The following is a 20,057-nucleotide window of genomic DNA, read 5'->3' on the forward strand; positions in this document are numbered from 1 at the left end:
CGTCGCTTCACAGAAAAAGGACGGAGAGGTGAAACACACAAAAAGGGAAGTAATAGCTTATATTGCGCGGGGCATAATCATCACGATACCGTCGATTCTAAACACGCAGTGCTAAGTGACACCGTTCTCAAAACCTGCAGTCATCTGAACACTGGCCCAATATGGGCACTGTGACGGTCCTGTCAGCTTCGGCGGCCAACTTCAGTGGCCCCGGGTCGCCGTCCTAACACTACGCTGCTCTGCCCAAGCCTGCCTCTCTACCACATGAGCACGGCGGCATGCCATGGCTTGGTTCAGCACCACGTCACTGGGTCAGCAGCCAGCTGCTGGCCCGAAAAAGACGATAAGGGACTCCGAACCGGGTTGGTGCGCGGCGGCATCTGAGGCACTGCTCGGGAACAGCAGGCCGCGCGAAATTAGGTCCTCCCGAGGTTAAATAAATAAAAGGGGCAATAAATTAGGTGCCGCATGCACTGGACCCCTCGAGCATGTCCACACAAATGGGAGCAATGTGTTAAGAGGTTATACATTTGCAATGGTACACTGTTCTGAGAAGATTATACGCGTTACACATACGCCTCATTGAGAAACTCACTAGGAAGCAACGCACGTAGCATGCTAGAACGACCTCACACACCACATGGAATGGCACAGCTACACAACAGCAGGTGTTCGCGCACAGTCGCGGGTCACACGACCTCTCACGCCAGCCATAGCACCAGAACATTGCCATCTTCCCAGCAGAGTGGCACGGTGGGCGCCTAAACTATAAAACGGTCCCGATATCACGTCAGCGCTGAGTAAACGCAGCATCAGCAGCCCGCCCTGTGCTCGCTGACAGGAGAGTCGGCCTTGAACGGTCTGAAGAAGCTGCTCTGCTCGGAGGAGACGGCCGGCGAGAGGGCGGCGGCGGCGGCTGCTGCGGCGGCGGCGCTGACTGCTGGCGGCAGCGGCGCCGGCGGCGGCGGCGGCCGGCAGCCGTCCAGCGACGGCAGCAGGAAGCCGGCCGCCGCCAGGCTCGGCTGCGGTCGCACCGGCAGCGGCGCGTACGGCGAGAAGCGACACTTGGCAGAGCCGGCCAGCGGGCTGTAGTAGGGCAGCGGCGGCGCCGCCAGGCCGGCCACGCCGCCGTACGGGTACGTGCCGGAGGCGACGGCCGCCTGCAGGATCATGGCGGCCAGCGCCGGGTCGGTGAAGCGCGGGTCCAGTGGCCAGGCCGTCATCTGCTGCCGCTTGTGCTTCATGCGCCGGTTCTGGAACCACACCTGGCGGCACGCAGAATATCCGTCAAAATCGACCCACTTAAATCATACTACCAATTCTTGAGAGATGGATAGTGCAGGTGATATGGCCGTATATTTCCAATTTACGGACTGTTCCGATTTTAATTAAGCGTAATGAGATGTTTTTAGGCACTAGGCGACTTCCGTTGTGAGCAGTTGTATGGAACTGTAGAACATACCTGAGGAAGGGAAGCGGAAAAGTGTTCATGGCAAGTTCAAAAATGAGTCTGGAAAAGTGCATGAAAGCAAAACATATCATGACAACGTGAAGAGCTGACTAACACGGATGATGCCACGGCAATTGATCAGGCGAGTAAACAAGGTGCGAATGGGGCAACTCCCCGTCCCCACACTTTCCCCAATTCTTCGTGGTCGGCCAAGTCTCCCGATGTTCCCTGTTCTTCCGTTCCATGAGGGGTCTCCGACCTCCACCAATAAAGTATCCAGGAAGCTTGCTGCAGAGCATCAACAGTACGCAAATGACGAGTATCGCAGTGACGTCACTGCCGTCTAGCCGCGAAAATGCAAATGTAAACAAACTCGATAAACGTTACAAGCTCAGATTTAAGCAGAGTGGAAAAGTGTCAAATTGTAACGACTTTGGAGCAGTTTGCATTCTGTTCAAATATTACATGAATGGATCTAATTTTGAGTTGGGCCACCACCCGCGTTGTTTATTCACACACATCTTACACTTGACCTTATATGTACAAATGATTTTGGATGTGTCAACTACTGCAGTGCATTTCGTATGCAAACCCCTGGGGTCGTAGCAAACTAATTTCGTTGGCTCTTTACCGAACATGAAATTTTGCAGTATATGACGTTTGACTTGATTTCGCGACTCAATAGCAACGCTGTAATAGACTGATAAGTGTATTCATAATAATCGCTGACCACATGTTAGTCTGCAATGATTCGTCTTCCAATTTTCGTAGGCAAAAATGAGCATTCGTTGGTAGCGTCCTGTTATGCCACGTTAGTGATGCAGCGGTGACGACGTTCCTGTTCATGAAAGGCTGACTGCCTGTCGATGTATGGTAGTTGAGATATCGTGCCTGAGATCCCTTTTGGGTGCGCACTGCCTCATTTCGTTTTCGATATGGTTCTGGGCCTTTTAATGGAGGTGCGGTGCTCTATGGCGCGTGAAAATTGAGCTCCCTCGCTTTTAGGGGTAAACAGTCGATCCCACTGCAGCCTTACCAGACACACTCAGAGCTACGGCCGCTGAAAAACTCTGCTGCCATCTAGGATTTGCTTTTGCTTACACGCTGGCCAATGTCTGATGACTCAGGCAATAGAGGACACAGGGTTGGCGCCTCGGATCCCAAAAAAACGCGTGTCATTTTTTGTCCAGCGAAACTAGGGCGGCGCGCTGACCAGTGGTGTGGCCAGAAATCGAATGGGTCGCATTCCCCGATTCTGTAACGACGTTAGATGACAACGATAACATTTTTTTAGCTCCTGGTCTTGAGCTAAGTTCGGGGATTATCTTGGTATTCTTTCTCCTTTTATTTAAAGCCGTTCTGTACTATTATTCACAACACCACCAGGTTGCGCTACATCTGGTGTGAAGACGCTAAAACTGCCGTAGAGTTGTCAGACCAAGGCTATTAATGAATGAAATGTATTCTATCTATGGAATCAATTCAGTCTAAAATTATAGATGCGGAAATGCCAGAACATAAAACAGCTAAAAATGACTACGAATAACAAGTGGCTCGTCCAATCAACGATTCAACCACATCATGCGCTCGCCTTTTGAACAAAACAAGTTTATCACTGTATCATTTTTTTTATTCATACTGTTCTGCCATGATCCCTTACCAGTACACAACAGTGGGGGATAAATGGCTTTTGTGAGAGGGTCGATTTGGAAACCTCGCTAGGTTAGCAAACACTGAGGTTGGATGAATCACGAATTTGATGTCGGTGGGCATGGGGCCCACTGCCGCGCCTCAAGCGAAACATGCGACGCTTATAGCAGCACCTAGCGCCGTCCAGACGAAGGTCGTCTGCCGCGGACGTCAGTGGCCGGAGGTTTTTGACCCAATGAGAGGAAACGTCGCTGAATATTCGGGGATCAGAGCCCGCTCTGCTCAACTTGATTAACATCAAGTTTGCGCGTACTGGACTGTTTGGAGCTGCTCAAGGCCTTGACCTGCTTGAACTTTTGTTACATGTGCTCTCAGTTCCAGTCTGAAAGGAAGCAGCGGTGCAGTGGGAACAGTGAACAATGAGCCCGGCACTTGCCGATCAAGCGGTCTTGAGAGGAAGATGCCGGATTCGTAATCGAGCGGCACGGGCCAACAAGCTGCCGGTGAACCGTGTTGTAGCTCCGTGAAGACGTAAATCCCTAAGCCCTATCTAGTAAGAAGGCCAGGGGCAAGGCCATCCCACAAATGGTCCGTTTTTAATAACATTGCGCAGGCTTTTACTGAGGCTTTATCATTCCGGCTAATACTCCAGTGCTGACATCCACGAATTCGGATAGAAGCTCGTTTGTTGGCGAATTTTGATGGTGGGCTCCGTCATTTTTCAGTATTCAGCCTCCTTCCCCACTCATTTTGGAAGCCTACGCTTCGACATATATGCCCTTTACTCCAATGTGGCAGCAGTCTAGTTCCAATCTAGGTACTGCTGCCGTGTGTGTGTGTGTGTGTGTGTGTGTGTGTGTGCATGGGGCAGGAGTGTTGCAGCAAGGCTCGATGGTTTTAGTAAATGCACAGAGTACCTATTCCTGTATGCGCGTACATCTCTCAGTTCATTGGCATAACCTGGAGAAATCTGCTGATGACCTCATCAGGCGGGGCGGATCTGTCACTCGGCCCTGCGTTCACCTGGACTCAGCAGACCTCCCGTACCTTGATGGTGCCTTCGGCCAGACCCAGCTCTGTCAGCGTCAGTGCCCGGTGCCCTATTCCCTTACCTTGATGGTGCCCTCAGCCAGACCCAGCTCTGTCAGTGCCCGGTGCCCTATTCCCGTACCTTGATGGTGCCTTCGGCCAGACCCAGCTCCGTGGCCAGCTCGTTGCGCTTGGGCCGGCTGACGTAGTTGTCCTTGAGAAACTCGGCCTCGAGCCGTTTGATCTGGTCGGGCCGGAAGGCGGTGCGGTAGCGGCGGATGCCCGGGTCCTGGGCGGCGCTGAGAGCGCCGTCGCCGGCCAGCTTGGCCGCCGGCGGCGGCGAGCACCGCTCCGTCAGCTGCTCCGTGCTGTCGCACGACGTCGGCTTCGCGTCCTCTGGAAGCAGCACCACCGCCAGTCAGCCGGACGACGGCGGCTGGCGCGGGGCTCGCGCGAGCACAGGTGGCGAGCGAAATGACAGCGTCTGCAGTCCTCAGAGGGCAGGTGGGAACACAAAGGAAGCGTCCAACTGCAATAAGTGCCCATTAGACTAGGACGAGTGTTCGTGTTACTGGCCTGTGTACCGCCTGGTAACTCGACCTGAGGTCGAACATTAAATGGCCGTATACGAGGCTGCTAAAGCAAACCAGCCATAAACTGTAACGGGAGAGGAGCTGCAGTACAGCTGATTACCGGCTATCACATCCCCTACCGAACAACACCGAACACACGGTGCCAAACCGCGCCCGCCTGGCTGCTAGAGTCGCCTGGTAAGCCGCCTCGCCTGAGAAAAGTGCATGGACAGTGGAGCTGCTGGGACCGCTGCGTCATACATCTTGGACAGATCCATGGATTTAGGGTTAATCTGTGGATTAGAGTAGAATGAATCCCCAAATCCCCAAACTTCATGGATTAGTTTGGGAAGGATGAATAAGGTAGAGGGGCCAAAAGGGTTGGAACATATTGAGCAACTCCATGTTAGGTTATGATATGTTAAATGTGCCCATCGACGTTAAATGTGCGGAGAGATGATACATTGTGTTGTAAATTGTGCCGAGACGCGATCAATTGATGGATATCATCTTGAAAACGTCTTCGTTTTGATGGACTCGACAAGGCCGGATTAGGAGCACATGCAAAACTGATTCACAGGCGGTATAGATTTAAGGTCGATTCAGGTAGTTAGATTTAACACTGATAGTGGATTGAACTATACTGGATGCTGGAGATCCTTTGCATTAATTTCATGCAGGCGAACGTATGGTCTTAGTTTCAGAAGCACTGTAAGTGCCTCCAATCGTAGTGTGTCTCAAATGCCTTTAAGCTCTAAACCGTACATCCCACGCAATTTGCAACCTTCGGAAACTGTGAGAATGATGAACACTTTTTCTGATTACTGGTCACTTCTTGTCCTTTGTGATATATTCCATCAACTCAAACCCCATCGTTCTGGTGGCAATGAATCGACCCTCAGTTGGGAGACAGCTTGGCTTCCATGCGGGAGACCCGGGTTCGATTCCGGTTAGTGCCCGACATGAGAGCGCTCATTTGACCTCTGTGGTCGCAGACGCTCCACAGAGAGCAGCACAGCAGCACGTGCTGCGCCGCCTCTACAGAAAAAGACAGAGACGAAGGTCGAGTTTTCTGGCGAATACGAATGAATGTGGCAAATGGATTAATACATCGATTTATCGTAATAGCTACAGGTAGGCAGCTTTAATTGATTGGATTAAATAATACCTAACACCGCAGCGCGATATATCTTAGCATTAAAGAAGCTTTATCTTCAAGATTGGACCAGCAGGTTTCTGAGTGAAGCTTCACCTTGAGGACAGTGGGTTCCTGGGCGGAACTTTCCATGCACCTCTGAGAGAGGGGGAGGGCTTCGCTAACCCCGCTCCCTGATGTTTCTGGGCCTCGGCAGGGCGTCTATGGACGTTTGTGTGGAATCTACCTTAAATCCTGATATGCTCACGATTATTTGTAAAAGCGTTCCAGTTCTGGATGGACTGGTGTCCAACAACCCGTAGATAATTGAGATTGGAGGAAGTTTCTAAAAAGACCAGTAAGCTGAGCTCATACGTTAGGACTGATAAACGTGATTGCTCTAACTGGGGGTAATGTTAGTAATTCCGTAATTGCGTCACATTGACAAGTTTCCGATGAATCCATTCCGACTAATTATCACCTAGCTAACACTGTTCACCCAAAATACCGAGCTAATAACTAACAATTTGGAGACAGATAATAAATTTCCAAAGCCGAACAAGTTTTTGATCGAATTGAGCTATTCGCATTTGTGATCGATACTGAATCTGTGATAGTCTTGCATACGCTGCGCTTATATCATACGCACAACCATAGGCATATATCGTTGAAAATGAATCAATATTCAATTCATAGAAGACACGTTTTGCATATTGACAACTCTTGCCGCCATTCCCGCACCCTGCTCTGCACCATTTGGCATGTCAGCCTTGGTCCTGTATCGCATAGCATAAGGCAGATGCCGACGACAGGATGTGGCCTATCAAAAGTTGCTATGGAAATAATGGTTACATCAAGATAAACTACCTCTAATCACTGCATTGCTTGCTTGACGCATTACAAACCGGGTGGCTGTCCGAAGGAAGCACAAAGGTACTATCGGGGGAAAATCGCTTTCATTGCATCGTCACCCGGCCACTCTGCGCGGTTACCGCCTCGCGAGGGCTTCTCTATTGACACCGCGTCTTCGTACCTCGCGCAAACATGCCCCATGCCGGCATGATTAGCCCCCAGCGGCAAAACACGATAACGACGTGAAACGACCCCAGGCACTGTCACCAGCGTAACAGGCGTCCTGAGCCCCGACTGCCGCCGCGACAGACTACGGAGCGGCGGCGCGGCGGCTCCACTCGCCTGTCCTGTCGCTGGGTTTGGGCGGCGATCCGCTGCTGTCGGCGTTGACCCGGGGCGGCAGCCGCTCGCCGGGCCGCGCCACCTCGGCCGCCGTCGCCGAGTCGGGCCGCTCCTCGGCCGGGGCGCGCTCGCGCAGGTCGCTGTACGCCTTGAGCAGCTGCAGCGGGTAGGCCGTGTCGGCCGGCAGGAACGGCCGGAACGGTGCCGGCTCGGGCGCGCCCGGCTGCTGCGCCATGGCCCGTCGACACTTCCGGGCCGGCCCGCTCGACCGCACGTCGCGACCGCCGCCGATTGAAGATGGCCCGCCGTCGCGCCGCCAGCGCCCGCCCTCCGGTTAGTATCCAATTACCGCGCGGCCGCCCATTGGCCGGGCCCGGCCGACGCCGCGCCGCCATTGGCCGCCGCCGCCGCCAAGGAGTTATTTGCTGAGGTTGTGCTGATTGAGTAATTGGCTGCCATTAAGCACAGAAATCATCCGCACTTAGGATAAATGGTACACAACGCTGGAGACGGCTGCGCGATGGAGATTAAGCGCACTTAATGAGATGCAGCCGGCCTGGGGGGCTGTTAGAAACTCCAGCTGCCGAGCGCGCGACGTGGAGCGCAGTGACGACATACAGACGCTGAGGGCGGGCCATCACAATACTCACCGAGCATGCAGGCGTGGAACGAGCCCTGCTTGCAGCGATGGCCGCTCTCGATTCCGATGCATTGCAGACACGCATGACTGCACCTAGGTCTCCAGCCAGGCTCGGCGCCGGCCAAACGGAGTTCATCAATACGACGACACGCGTTATTTACGCGCGACTTTAATGCACTCTAGTGGGTCAGGAATATTTCCATGCCTTAGCATATCTTTTGGTTATATGCTTTAGTTATATGCTTTTATTTATGCTTAGTTACATGGCAGAAATAGTTAAAATCCCGTAAGTTTCTCCACTACTGCGTACATTTGAGCACCTGTGCAGGATGTACAAAGATGTAGTCCATGAACAGAACGCTGGCGATAGATCTTTTGAAGGGATGGGCGGGGAACGCTGTGTCTACGTCAGTTCTCTCGTGTAATGTCATCGGGCTCAGGTTTTTTGCATAGATGGAAGGGGGATAAATTCGACTTTCGTCTCGGCCGTTTCCATGCTGAGAGATGTCTCTGGAGCCTCGGCTTTGCAAGTACTAAAATGTTATACTGACCTCAAATCCCATTTTTCCGACGGGGTTAATGTAACAATTTCCAAGAGATGTAGACAGGGGCATCAATCTTTGGGAATGACTGAGGAGCGAGTGATCAACGGCCTTACCTCCCCCAAAATGTGTTTTTCTCAACGGAGTTTGCCCGTTCTGTTTTAAAGAAAGACAATTTTTGAGTTAAATTTTCATTATTTAACAGAAAGTCCCTAATTTGAGCAGCATAGTAGTCATGGCCAACCAGGACTTTTAACATGCTAATTGCGTGAGAAAAAATTCCTGCACCGGACCGAATTCCCCGGCACCCTACACTGACCAGATACCCCCCCCCCCCCCCCACACACACACACACATGCGCACGCTCTCGCTGCCGTCATTTTACATTGCTAGCCCTGGCCTAGCCGCATGATTTGCTACAGTTTCTTGTCGTTTTTTATCGGAGCGTAAAAATAAGGTGGCCTTAATCAAAGGAGAAGGCGGAGAGGTGGGCTCGGTGAATTTATATTCGGGATTCATCGAAATGTCCTCCTTCCCAAAAGTCCTTAAAACGACCTTGTGGCCAGCGAAGGACTCTCAAAGTTGATAGACGTTGCGTGGGAGTTGACATTTTCCTAAGCTTCTGTAATATTTCGGTTCAAACGATCTAATGGGGTGCCCAAGCCAACACTGGGTTGCCCAACCCAACGTTGGGGGGTCAAGGCTCTCACAGGAGAAAACGAATAAATGGCACCTCTAAATGTTGGGAGTGGGGGAAGTTGTTCTCTCTACTTTTGTCCTCTTCCGCTACCCCTGACTGCATGCAAAGATACAGCACTGTATCCTACATACATATGTAATTTTGGCTGCATGCTCACAAACAGAAGTGTCTGAGGAACGCTCAGTAGGCAGCTCCCTCCTCCGAAAAAGGAATATGCATTAGCCCTCATTATACGTTGTGTAACATAGCCAAAATAAACAAAGCTCCTTCTATAGCTCATACTTGTTAGATGTTCGTTGGTCATTACCTGGAGCTTTGCTGTCCATTAGCGCATATTCTTAAGGTTGCAGCATCCTACACTGATCAAGACACATAAAAGAGGTAACACAGGCAGTGAGCAAAACCAGCGAAAAATACCACAGCTCAGAGGCCAGGGCGTGCAACCTTTTTGTACCAAAAATTCCAATTAAGTGGATCTTCGATTTCCTTCCCATACCCGTTGTGCTAAGAAAGTATCATGCTAAGATGTCATTCACAAGACAGAGTTCGCATACGACATGAATCGTGGTCTGACGTGATACACCGCGGTAGTAACACTACGCTGAAATGTGATGGTTGAATACCCCAAAACTGCTGCCTGGTGAAAGAGGTAAGCAATTACCGTTCTCCCTCATTTCATGTCCCAGTCAGGGTGAGAAATCGCTGCGAGGATCGGCGTCCTCTTTCACTTCCACACGCCCGCGCGCCGGCCGCCGGTGGCCGTGTTCACCGCCTCTGGCCGACCACCCCAAGGTCGCCGAGTACCGGACGGAGGGCTGGGCATTGAGGCGGTGGTCAGCAGGGTCAGGGTCATCCGACCTTGACCCTGCCAAATGCCGGAGGGCACGGCGCTGAGTGCGCGGACACGTCGGCCGAAACAGGCCCGTTTACGGCGGTAGGCGACCTGGCTGAACCCGCCCCCGTTCCACGACAGTATGGGACAGAGAACAGCACTGGTTCGGCTCGGTCACGAATAAAGCGTGAGTGTGCTCAGGTATTCAAGGGTTTTCGTCACATAGCGAACAATGAAGGTCGTAATCTGATTCCACAACTCAACTATTTCGACATTATCAGATCACCAGGAATATTTTAGGTTCTATCTGGATTTGACGCGTGCAATATGTGGGGATATAGTAGACGAACGGCTCTGGTTTTCCTGTCTGTCCCTTAGCTAGGCCCCAATGCCTAAATTTCTTTTTCCCTGCTAGCTCGGCGCAGCTCTGAAAGCTCCTCAGTCGTCGCCATATACAGGTCGGAAAGATCGGCGACGCAATTGATCACCTCATACTTCTCCCTTCCATGATGGTCTCTCAGAAGTCAAATCGCTCCATCCAAGCGACGGCACTCGCCATAGCTGGGCGAGCGAGTTATGAACCCAGTCGCTTTCAGCCGCTAATCTCATAAAATTATTGCCAAATTATTCGTCCAATTTAGCGATCCCATCTGCGCTGGCAGCATGTTCATTTATTTTATCGCGGGGCGGACATAAATAGTTGAGCGTGCCGCTTTTTGCCGGGCGCCGCCGTCGGTAGAGATCTGACAAACGGCCGACAATGGGAGGATCGTCGGCAGAGTCGGCTCCGACGCGGGCAGCGGGGAGGGGGGAGGGGAGGGGGCATTCGTCCGAGCCGCGCTATCGAGTCGACGAGGAGGACTCCCCCACCTACGGTCTCAAGATTAGATGTGGGTTCAAGCTTACATACAGGAAACGAAGGCCTCCAAATTGCTGTTTTCATTTATTGCTGCTGGATTGTAATATCAAAAGAATCAATGGGCACTCAGAGGGCCGCCTTTATTGTGCCTTAGAACTGTTTGAGAGGATTGGGAGGAAAAGCCTAGAAGTATCAAATCATATTTATTCGGGGCATGGGCGAGCATCTGACAGTATCGGTGGAACTTTTCAGCTCGAGGCAGAATTTCAACAGTGATCAATTATTCATCTTCAAAACCCAAGTAGAACATTTCATTAACGCTATCTTCCTCTCTCCGCCGAACGAATGACCCAACTCCAAAGATTCGAGATTATCAGAGACTGACGTGGGTACGTGCATGTATCAACAACGATGTTTATGAACACCATATATTTACAATACAATAAGACTACTACTAATAGATGTGATGCATAGTGATGCGACACTATCGCACAGCATAGCGTGAGACTGACTTTCTCTGGACCGTTATTTTGCGCGCTGCACGAGATACCACGCGTAGCCCTGCTTAATGAACATGACCTTCAATGGCTCACTAATCTTAATTCGTCTTTAAAGAGTGCTTTGGTGTTCAACCTAGAGACCTTTTTCTTTGCAGACACACTACGCACACTGTACACTGAAAATTGCACACACTCCACTTTCGGCAATCCTTGCAGAACAGTCTTGGCTACAAGCTTGTTGTCAGGAACGCCATCGTCGCTCGCATACATGCGGTGGGCGTACCTCTCGGGCCGAATGGTCAGGGACTACTCTCGTGATGCAGAGCAGCGCCACGCCTTTGACGAACGCCACCGGGCCGACGGGTCTGTTTAAAGGCACACTGTGCCTGTGAACCCAGTGCTTCGGACACGCTCGCGAGGAGCGTCACTGGACCGGCGGGTCTGTTTAAAGGCAGACCACGCCTGTGAACCCAGTGTCTCGGGCACTAGTTGGCGCCGCGCTAATCCCGCGGCATGGCAACCCCCCCCCCCCCCCCCCGGCTGTTGCCATCTCCGGGATGGTTTAGGTTTCGGTTCCGGATAGGTTTCGGTCCAGGAAAAGCCTCCCGAAGTCAGGCTTGAACCGGGGGCTTCACCCTTACACTGGTACGCGCGTTAACCCACGGCGCCGCCGAGATGGCCACCAATCCAGACTCTTCCGGATCTATGTCTGAATCCTTTGAGATTTGCAAGGATCTATATCCAGATCGTCAGACCATCCGCGGAGTGCACATGCTTTCAGCTGATGCACGTTTGACCGCTCCAAAGCCCTTTGGCTTAATTGATTTTTTCTCGTCAGAAAAACACGGATCCCTTAAAAAGAAAATGTTATGTCGAGCAGAAAAAACCGGCAGGCGAATGCTAGTTTGTGGTCTCTTTTCTACCATCACCGGATGCCATCGATTTACAACTACTTCACTGGTCCTAACGGGTTCGACTGCCGTCACTAACGGGTCTGTGCTGGACATGCCCGGCCGCGTGCAGCCACACGCGACTGGCGGCTGGCTCGGTTCACACGCCCCTCCCCCTCGCCTCCCGGTGGGTGGCAACCGAGAATCTGTCCCGTCGCAGCGTGCATCGCACCTCCCCGTTACGCTGTGTGTCGCTCCTCCCCGTCACTCCGCGTGTCACGCTTTCCCGTCACACCGCGTGCCCCATGCTCCCGTCACAGCGCAAGTCCCCGTTACACCCCTCCCCACTGGACGTCACTTTGGCGCGTCACGTCGCGCCGTCCAGTGACACGCAGCATCCTCGGGCCGGCGACGCCGGATCGCGCGCGGTCTGCCCTCGACTCGGCTCGGCCGTCGCCCGCTGTCCGCGGCGGAAGCGGAAGCGGCGCTTCTCCCTTTCGCAGCGGAAGCCGTGTCTCACGCGCGCCGGCCGTCGCCTCCGGCCCACTCGGCGGGTCACGACCTCTTTTACCGTTACCTGCAGGCCATTAGGCGGCGGCGACTGGCGCGGCGCGCTATGCGGCGCATGGCGGTAAAACGCGCCATTTGTGGCGCGCTCGGCAGCTGGCGCGCAGGACGCTGCGTCTTTGACGCCCTCATCCGTTCCACTTTGAACGGAGCGGCTGCTGATCACTAAGAGTCTGGGGCCGGGCGTGTGGGGGCGAATGGGTACTCCGCTAAATGATACAGAGTGCAGGCTTCGTCTGGAATTGTATGCTAGAAGGAATGGTACCGGACAAGGCACGGGGTCGGATTTCATGTGCCAACTTCTGCAAGACACAAAGAAAATACTTGGAGAGCTGTATGACCATCAAGAAACATATTTTGACCCGATATCCGACTTAGCTGAATAAAACGGATGTTGACCTTTGATACCAGCATGCAGCAATGGGCGCCCTCCGCTGAATTACAATGAACACATGAAGCTACGCCGCCGTCCACGGACATCCACTGCCACCAGGACACGCAGGCAAGCTACACTATCCGGCCACAGAGGCGTGCTGCTCGAGAGACGGATGCTCAGTCAGACTCTGCGTGCTATCCCCCCTCACTCTTGACAGCATCATTTCTGCCAAGGATAAACATTTTGGCGATAATAGCATTGCTGAAAGCTGTTTCACATGCGACCAATTATGTACAGCCCCACCCTAACCGTCCGTCCACTTTCGCCAGTTTCCCGCCAGCTGCTAGTGCCGATTTTCGTTCCAATAAACAAACAGCTCCACTGACGTCCTGCGGGCGATCGGTGCATCGTCTATCACCAATCCCAGGTTTTTATTGCCGCGGCGGGGAGCGAGACAAAGACACTGGCCAGAGCGCCGTGCCGATCGCTTCGGCGCGCCTCAGTGACACCCCATCCCCACGTGCTGACTAGTCGCCGATAACCCGCACCGGACACAACGAACGGCGGTTGAGTGGGAGCCGCGCAAAAATCGGCTTTTGCGCCGGTTTTGTACAACAGTGCCTGGTGGCCGTCCGCCGTTCAGTGACAAGTTGGAGGTGTTTGAATTAATGGTATTTGGGTAGCGGCAAGACCAGAGGATGGTTCCTGGGAGCGCTATAGAGCTGTTTTGTCTATTTGCAGCTCTTTTGCCGAGTCATTACGCCTATCTACCGGAAAAGGCGATGCATTAACACTGCTGCACTGCGCAATTTCTGCATACTGTGCAATGATCAGCGGCCGGTGGCAGCTAACCAGCTCCGTTAAACTCACTCTTACGAACTACACTGGGCTGTTGGCTGTTAAAAGACACCAACATCGATCTAGTAGTCCATAGTGTAATAATGGCCTAAAATATCCAGGCTCCATGCCTACAAAAGTTATGTTCGGACTATCATCAACAATCGATATAGTGCCTCTGGTTGACTCTCTTTTGTATTGTCATTTGAGTTTTACCATTCACATACCGTGGCTTTTATTGAGCATTCTGGCTCGGGATATTCGAATCTTTAAATTCATCGGATATTTGAAGCCTGAAATCGGTGCTTAAATATTTGTTAAAACATTTAAACTCCTGAAAGCCACACAGATGTTTACGAAAACATTCGATGGCGCTGCTAAACGTAATTAACAGCAGATAATGGCGTTCCCGTGGACCGGTGGATGAGACGCGTACTTACGGCCCATACAGACCGGATTTGAATCCCAGACAGCACACTGCACCGCCCTGCTAGTGCACCACTACTGGGCCTATTGTCGCTGGGGCTTTAGGACACATTCAGCATCTGGAGCTTGATAACACCTCCCGCCTCTCACCCTGGCAGGGCCGAGCGGGGGGGGGGAGGGCACATCCCGGAGATAAAGGCCCAGATGCCTTGCAGTTTTCCAGGCGCTTAGCGAAACCAATGCGCTGCAGCCGCGCCCCCTAAAACCTAGGTCATTATCAAGCCATTGCGCTATCCGTACCCTTTATCCCACTGGTGTAACGAACTCTACCTGAAAACAATTCGCAGAAAACGCTGCAGTGCTAAGATAGAAAGGGCTGCGATGCGAAGTATTTTATGAGATTCAGCATTATCATTCTTTCCTTCCGTCCTGGACAACCTATTTTCGCTGAGTTCAGATACGTCAGGTTTGTTTAGTTACTCACATCACAAGAACATGATGCATTTTCTGCGCAAAACTTAGAAAATAGACTTTTACTTTGAATCGATATCCTCTCAGTCCGTAAGGCGGTGGAGAGTTTGTGCGAGTACGCCCGCCTGCCATGCACTCATGTACATGAGCATTTGGATATTTGTGCAAAGGCTCCAAATGTGTGTACCTAATATTCAAATGCATCTACCCAAACCTTACAATAACCAAGCCAGGTTGAATGTTAAGCTCTCGTTTTCGAATAACGTTTAATAACGTAATAACGAAATGCACACTCTAACGTAATAACGAATAACCTAATAACGAAATGCACACTCTAACGTAAAAACGAATAACGTAATAACGAAATGCACACTCTTAGTGCGATGTGGGCGGGGTCTCTAGCTACCAGCTCAAACGAATCGTGGCCTAACCCAAACGTCTTCATCACGGATCGCAGCCAATCTCTGAACCAGACTCAATGAAGACTGCGCACTCTCCCTGGAGCATGCGGTCCACTCTCGCAGTCTCTTAACAAGACACCTTGAAGACCACGACATGCGGTCTTTTATGCTCCCCCTCCGGTGCGTGGCATTTGGCGAACAGCAGATACACCGCCGCCCCCTTGACTGGCCTTACCTCGTTCGTTGCCCGGCGGATCGGCGCAGAACGCACACAGCCATAATGGCGCAGCCGCGGCGGCGGCGGCGGCGCGGCCGGCAAGTGCGCCGTGTTCGCGCCGGTGCGCCGCCTATCGCCGCCGTCCATCGCCCGTAACGGGCCGGCCTCGCCGCCGCCGTAATGATTCTGTTTATGCCGGCGCAGGCAGCGTTTAGATGGCGATGGAACCATCATCGTTACGGATCTCGATTTTTGGCAAACAACGCCGGCGGCGACTGCGGCAGACTGTGGAGCTATGGCGGCGGCGGACTGCGGCAGACGTGGAGCTATGGTGGCGGCGGACTGCGGCAGACTGTGGAGCTATGGCGGCGGCGGACTGCGGGCAGACTGTGGAGCTATGGCGGCGGCGGACTGCAGCAGACTGTGGAGCTAGGGCGGCGGCGGACTGCGGCAGACTGTGGAGCTATGGCGGCGGCGGAGGCGGCGAGAGCGCATGAGCCAGGCACCGCGTCTGGCGGCGCGCTCAGGCGCCTGCTGAGCGCGCTAGCAGCGATGCATAATCCGAGCACCTCCTGCGAATTGAGACTTACAAAATATGCTCCCTAAAACCGTGAACTCTATATTGTCGAAGTACGCCCTCACAGCATGACAATGTTCGTAAAAGGTGTTTCGAAATCACATCACTCTTCATGCAACATATCCAGCTATTTCATGAATCGATGTGATTCGCAAGGCCATTTTACAGTTATACAAATTTTTCCCAGACTTTCCGTTGACTAAGTAACGATTATGATAGATCACAAAGTGGCATGATGTAACGCATGTTTTGTCCCATTGAAGCCAGACGATGTGTCCCAGTAAAAATGACGAGCACTTTCAATCAATCCATGATTGCAAATCCCTGCTCTTGTGCTGGTCGATTATCAATAATAGCACGTTTTGTAAGCGTGCGAAGCACTGCAACATGCTACTATTCAACCGCAACAATTTTCGGTTGGAAACGCGAGCATTTTATTTCATCAGTATTCTGCCACACCAGATCTGCCCCCAAATCCACCATTTTCAAAATGCCCGCACCCGACCTGATCTAATTCACTGCGACAATATTCATCTAGAATGATTCGCACAAATCCATCACATTTCAGTCAACTTTAGTGCATGTTGCCAGATATAACGGCCATGTGACTATTACCGCTTCATGAATTGACACTAAGCTCTTCTAACTTCTCCATTTCGTTCCGGCACACCAATGTCTAATCTACAATCTAAACAAAACGTTTTAAAATTTTGCAATCAAGCGCGGTGTAATTCGTGAACCGATAAAAGCCACGGCCGGTGCGGCGCGCACAGCAGCCACCACGAGCTCACGGGCGGGGGTGCATGCTCGGAGTCTCCCTGAGATTGGAGCTGGTGATGTCCCCATCATGAGTAGAACCATTGCTGTTGTTGCCCTGAGGATTAGGAAGCGAAAGCCATTGCGGTCCACTTACGCGCAACTGAATGCATTGGGTCTGACCGAAAAGCGATCCATCCCCCACTAGATGTGCACTTGATACACACGAAGCACATCCTGGACCGATTCTTCTGCCGCAGTCACAGGCACAATCCGCCCAGTCTTCCCAGCCCCCGCTATCGACACGCCCCTGAATCATCGGCTACTGAGAAGAGCCACAGAGCCGCTTCATCTGGGAGAAGAGCTCAGCGTTCCAAGAGGGCCATCGAGCAGGAAATGACGGCCGGCTGCCCCGTGCGGCCGATCCTCCCACTCCTCTGACATTCTTGTCGTACGAGAGAGGCCGGATTCCTCAGTTTACGGCCGCTCGGAATGGCATCTGGTCCGGGCCGAGTTAAAGGCGGCGGCGTGCGAGCGGCGCGACCCGCAGTGGCTCGCCGGTGGGATACGGCGCCGGCGGAATGTATGATCCGACTAATGACCGCTGTGTCCACGCGGCGCCCCTGAGACCGCGCCGTCCCCGGACCGCCGGACCCGAAACCGCGTGACGACGGCTGTCCGCGGCTGGGCTGAAGCCGGGCTGAGAACGGGAGCGGCCGCATCTGGGTGACACGTGGAATGGGTAGGTGCGGTGCGGACCGATACGAGTTCAGTAGCTTGGTCCGTTTCACGTGTTGTTTCAGAAGTGTTCGCCGAAAGTGAGCTGTTGTAGCTGACGCATCGGAATATACTTTTCTTCAGCTAGGAAACGGATGCTTTCTGGACTGAAAACCTGCGACTGATGACAATCTTTAACGTAAAGTTGAAGGTTATTAACGCTCGATCCCGACCCTGACTGGTCTCAAGTGGCCTTACCCCGCCGTGCCGACAGCCCGCCCGGTGGCTGGTGATCGGCCTGTTGCCAGCAGGGCCCACCCTTCCTCTGTGTGTGGGGGTGTCAGCATGGCGGCGGGGGCGCCGCCGGAGACGTGCCGGCCGCCGGCTGCGCCGCCTCATGTGCCGCTGACCACCCAGGGGCGGGGCGGCCAGACGGGCCGATTGCCGAGACATCATGTCGGTGACGTCCCGCTGATGTATCTGTTGGACCTCGTGCGACAGCTGTCACCCTGCCGGCGCTGGGCAGAGCCGTGTCCAGCGGCGCGGCCCGCTCCGGCCGGGGGACGCCGTGTCAATCAACGGCACTGGGGTACTGGAAAGGCTGGAGCTGCCAGGAGTGGAAGGTGTCTCGCGATCGTTTGCGAAGCAGCCCCTCTCGCCCCGGTTCGCCTCGCGCTGGGGACGCCCCTGGCAGCCCCCCTCAGCCAGGCCGCTGTCAAGTGCGGCGGCGGCAGAGTTATCCGTGCCGGTAATGAGAAGTGTTCTGTACACTGGCCCCGGGTCCCCACTGAAGTCTGCTGCCAGTGTGATGGATGCCATTTTGCGTGCTTCTGCTGGGAAGTGAGGAAGGACAAGATCTTGCAGGTCTTGTCAATTTTTGACATTGCGTCTATGGCGTTGTGTGAAGTGACGCTATCACTCTCAAGGGAGCCGCGGGCTTAATAAGCTAACCTAAATTACCTCCGACGTTCTAGGTGAGATGGCTCGTAGCGCCCTTGAACCTTCCTCTTTGAACCTGAACCTTTGCTCTTGAACCTCTTGAACCTTCGATTCTCGCCTCTTGAGCACAATAGCAATAGCCATTCAAAATGTTGATGTGTATCGATTATATAACAGCTGCCACATTTCAAGGCTGCCGAAATGAAATGAGACATTTCATCTTAGCCATATATTTACTCCTTTTTTGAGATTCGAGACCCATCAAGCTGTGTACGGCTCATACACTTGCGGATGTAGGGGAGAGGGAGGGAAAATGAACGCTTTTAACTTTGATGGCATCTGAAACATAAGAATGACTTCCTCCTGGTTCTCTCATACCACACGTATAGGATTATGTGCCATCGGTGGAAGTGAAAAGCAATCTATGATTTGTCCAACCATGTGTTTATTAAAAAGAACACCATACATTTTGCTCGTTTTGACCTACCGCAGAACAAACAAAAAAATGAATTCGAATTGGGCAGTCCCACCTGATCCCAGGTAAACTGTCACAATGGGAAATTGAATTATGTTTTACAGCAGGTAAGTCGTGCACATGCCAGTGTTTCTTGTTGCCGATATGTCTTCGGCCAATCGTGATACAGCTCCTGAGCTGACCTGTAAGCGTGCCAGAGCTATCAGGCGAACCAAAGCTCACCCAACGGAGCCCTGGAGCCGCTGAGTGCCATTAATTTACAACATCCCACTCTGCTACTTTCTTTTCTTTTTCACTGCGTGGAATGTTGGCTGATTCGATCGCGGAAACACCACTAAAATTAACGCGTACAAAAACGATCAGTTGGCGGGACGACAGAGGGGTATGGGTATGGCGGGCATGGCGGGACCTTAACCCTTTCCAGTTATGGCGTTTAGGTCAGCGCCAGGTCAGGCACTGGCCAGCTCAAAAAACAGCACGCCACTTTCTTGAGACGTTATTTTGCCCTAGAGGAAACGGGGCAGAAGAACATCCTTCCACTTCGCTTGGTTCAGGATATGCATGTTTTTATCTCACTAGCCACGTTCCACCACAGACTCATTGTTTGTCTTATGTGCAGCTATATTACCTTAAGCTGCCAAATATAAATAATGCAGGCCCAAAAATAAGATTGCTAACCGCACCTTATCAACTGCCAGCACGCTACCGCTTAAGCGGTAGCTTAAGCTGCGGCTTGAGAGCAGAATATTTCTCTCAAGACATGCTCGAACACTGAATGAAAATGACCGCAAACATTGCCTGGATGTCATTAATACATATCAGATATAGCGGCTTGACGTTCCGCTCCACGCCTCTGTCCTGCTTGTCCCCACCTACCCAATAAATAGGAAATCTTTGCAAGTCCAAAGGATTGATTATGTTTGGACTATTGTGTCAATAGGACGCGGCAACTTTTAATGCACGCTGGTAACTATTTCAGTGCAGCATCGGCACATCGTTTGCAGCGAATTGTCTTGGAGTCACTGGCTGGTCAAGAACGATAGCGTAGCCACATGCATACAATGTTCGTGTTCCACGACTCTGACATTGCAGCAAAACAATCGTGTTCGCTTCTGATGTTGACTTTTCCTTTCGAAATCGTTCTTCAATTGGTCGCGACATCGACGTTAAGCCTGCCTCGATTTATTATTTCTTCAGTGTCCATCATTGTCATGCGCCAGTCGGCATCGTCTCTGTGACATACTAATTTGTAAGCTTCGTGCGCTTCAGCTTTGTTGATGTTTTAAGATTGTCACGTAAGATATG

At 52.4% G+C, this 20,057-nt stretch overlaps 1 protein-coding gene across 1 annotated transcript; it reads right to left on the minus strand.

Moving 5' to 3' along the window:
* Positions 1–812: 812 nt before the first annotated feature.
* Positions 813–7,265, minus strand: LOC119100521 (segmentation protein even-skipped). Its single transcript, XM_037223607.1, has 4 exons — positions 7,031–7,265; positions 4,272–4,525; positions 1,035–1,265; positions 813–875 (listed from the first exon to the last, which is right to left on the minus strand). Exons 1-4 carry the CDS (start codon positions 7,263–7,265, stop codon positions 813–815), a joined length of 783 nt encoding a protein of 260 aa, XP_037079502.1.
* Positions 7,266–20,057: the final 12,792 nt, after the last annotated feature.

This window comes from Pollicipes pollicipes, unplaced genomic scaffold (assembly GCF_011947565.3).
Source record: "Pollicipes pollicipes isolate AB1234 unplaced genomic scaffold, Ppol_2.1 Scaffold_4881;HRSCAF=5763_pilon_pilon_pilon, whole genome shotgun sequence".
In the NCBI taxonomy this organism is placed as follows: domain Eukaryota; kingdom Metazoa; phylum Arthropoda; class Thecostraca; order Pollicipedomorpha; family Pollicipedidae; genus Pollicipes; species Pollicipes pollicipes.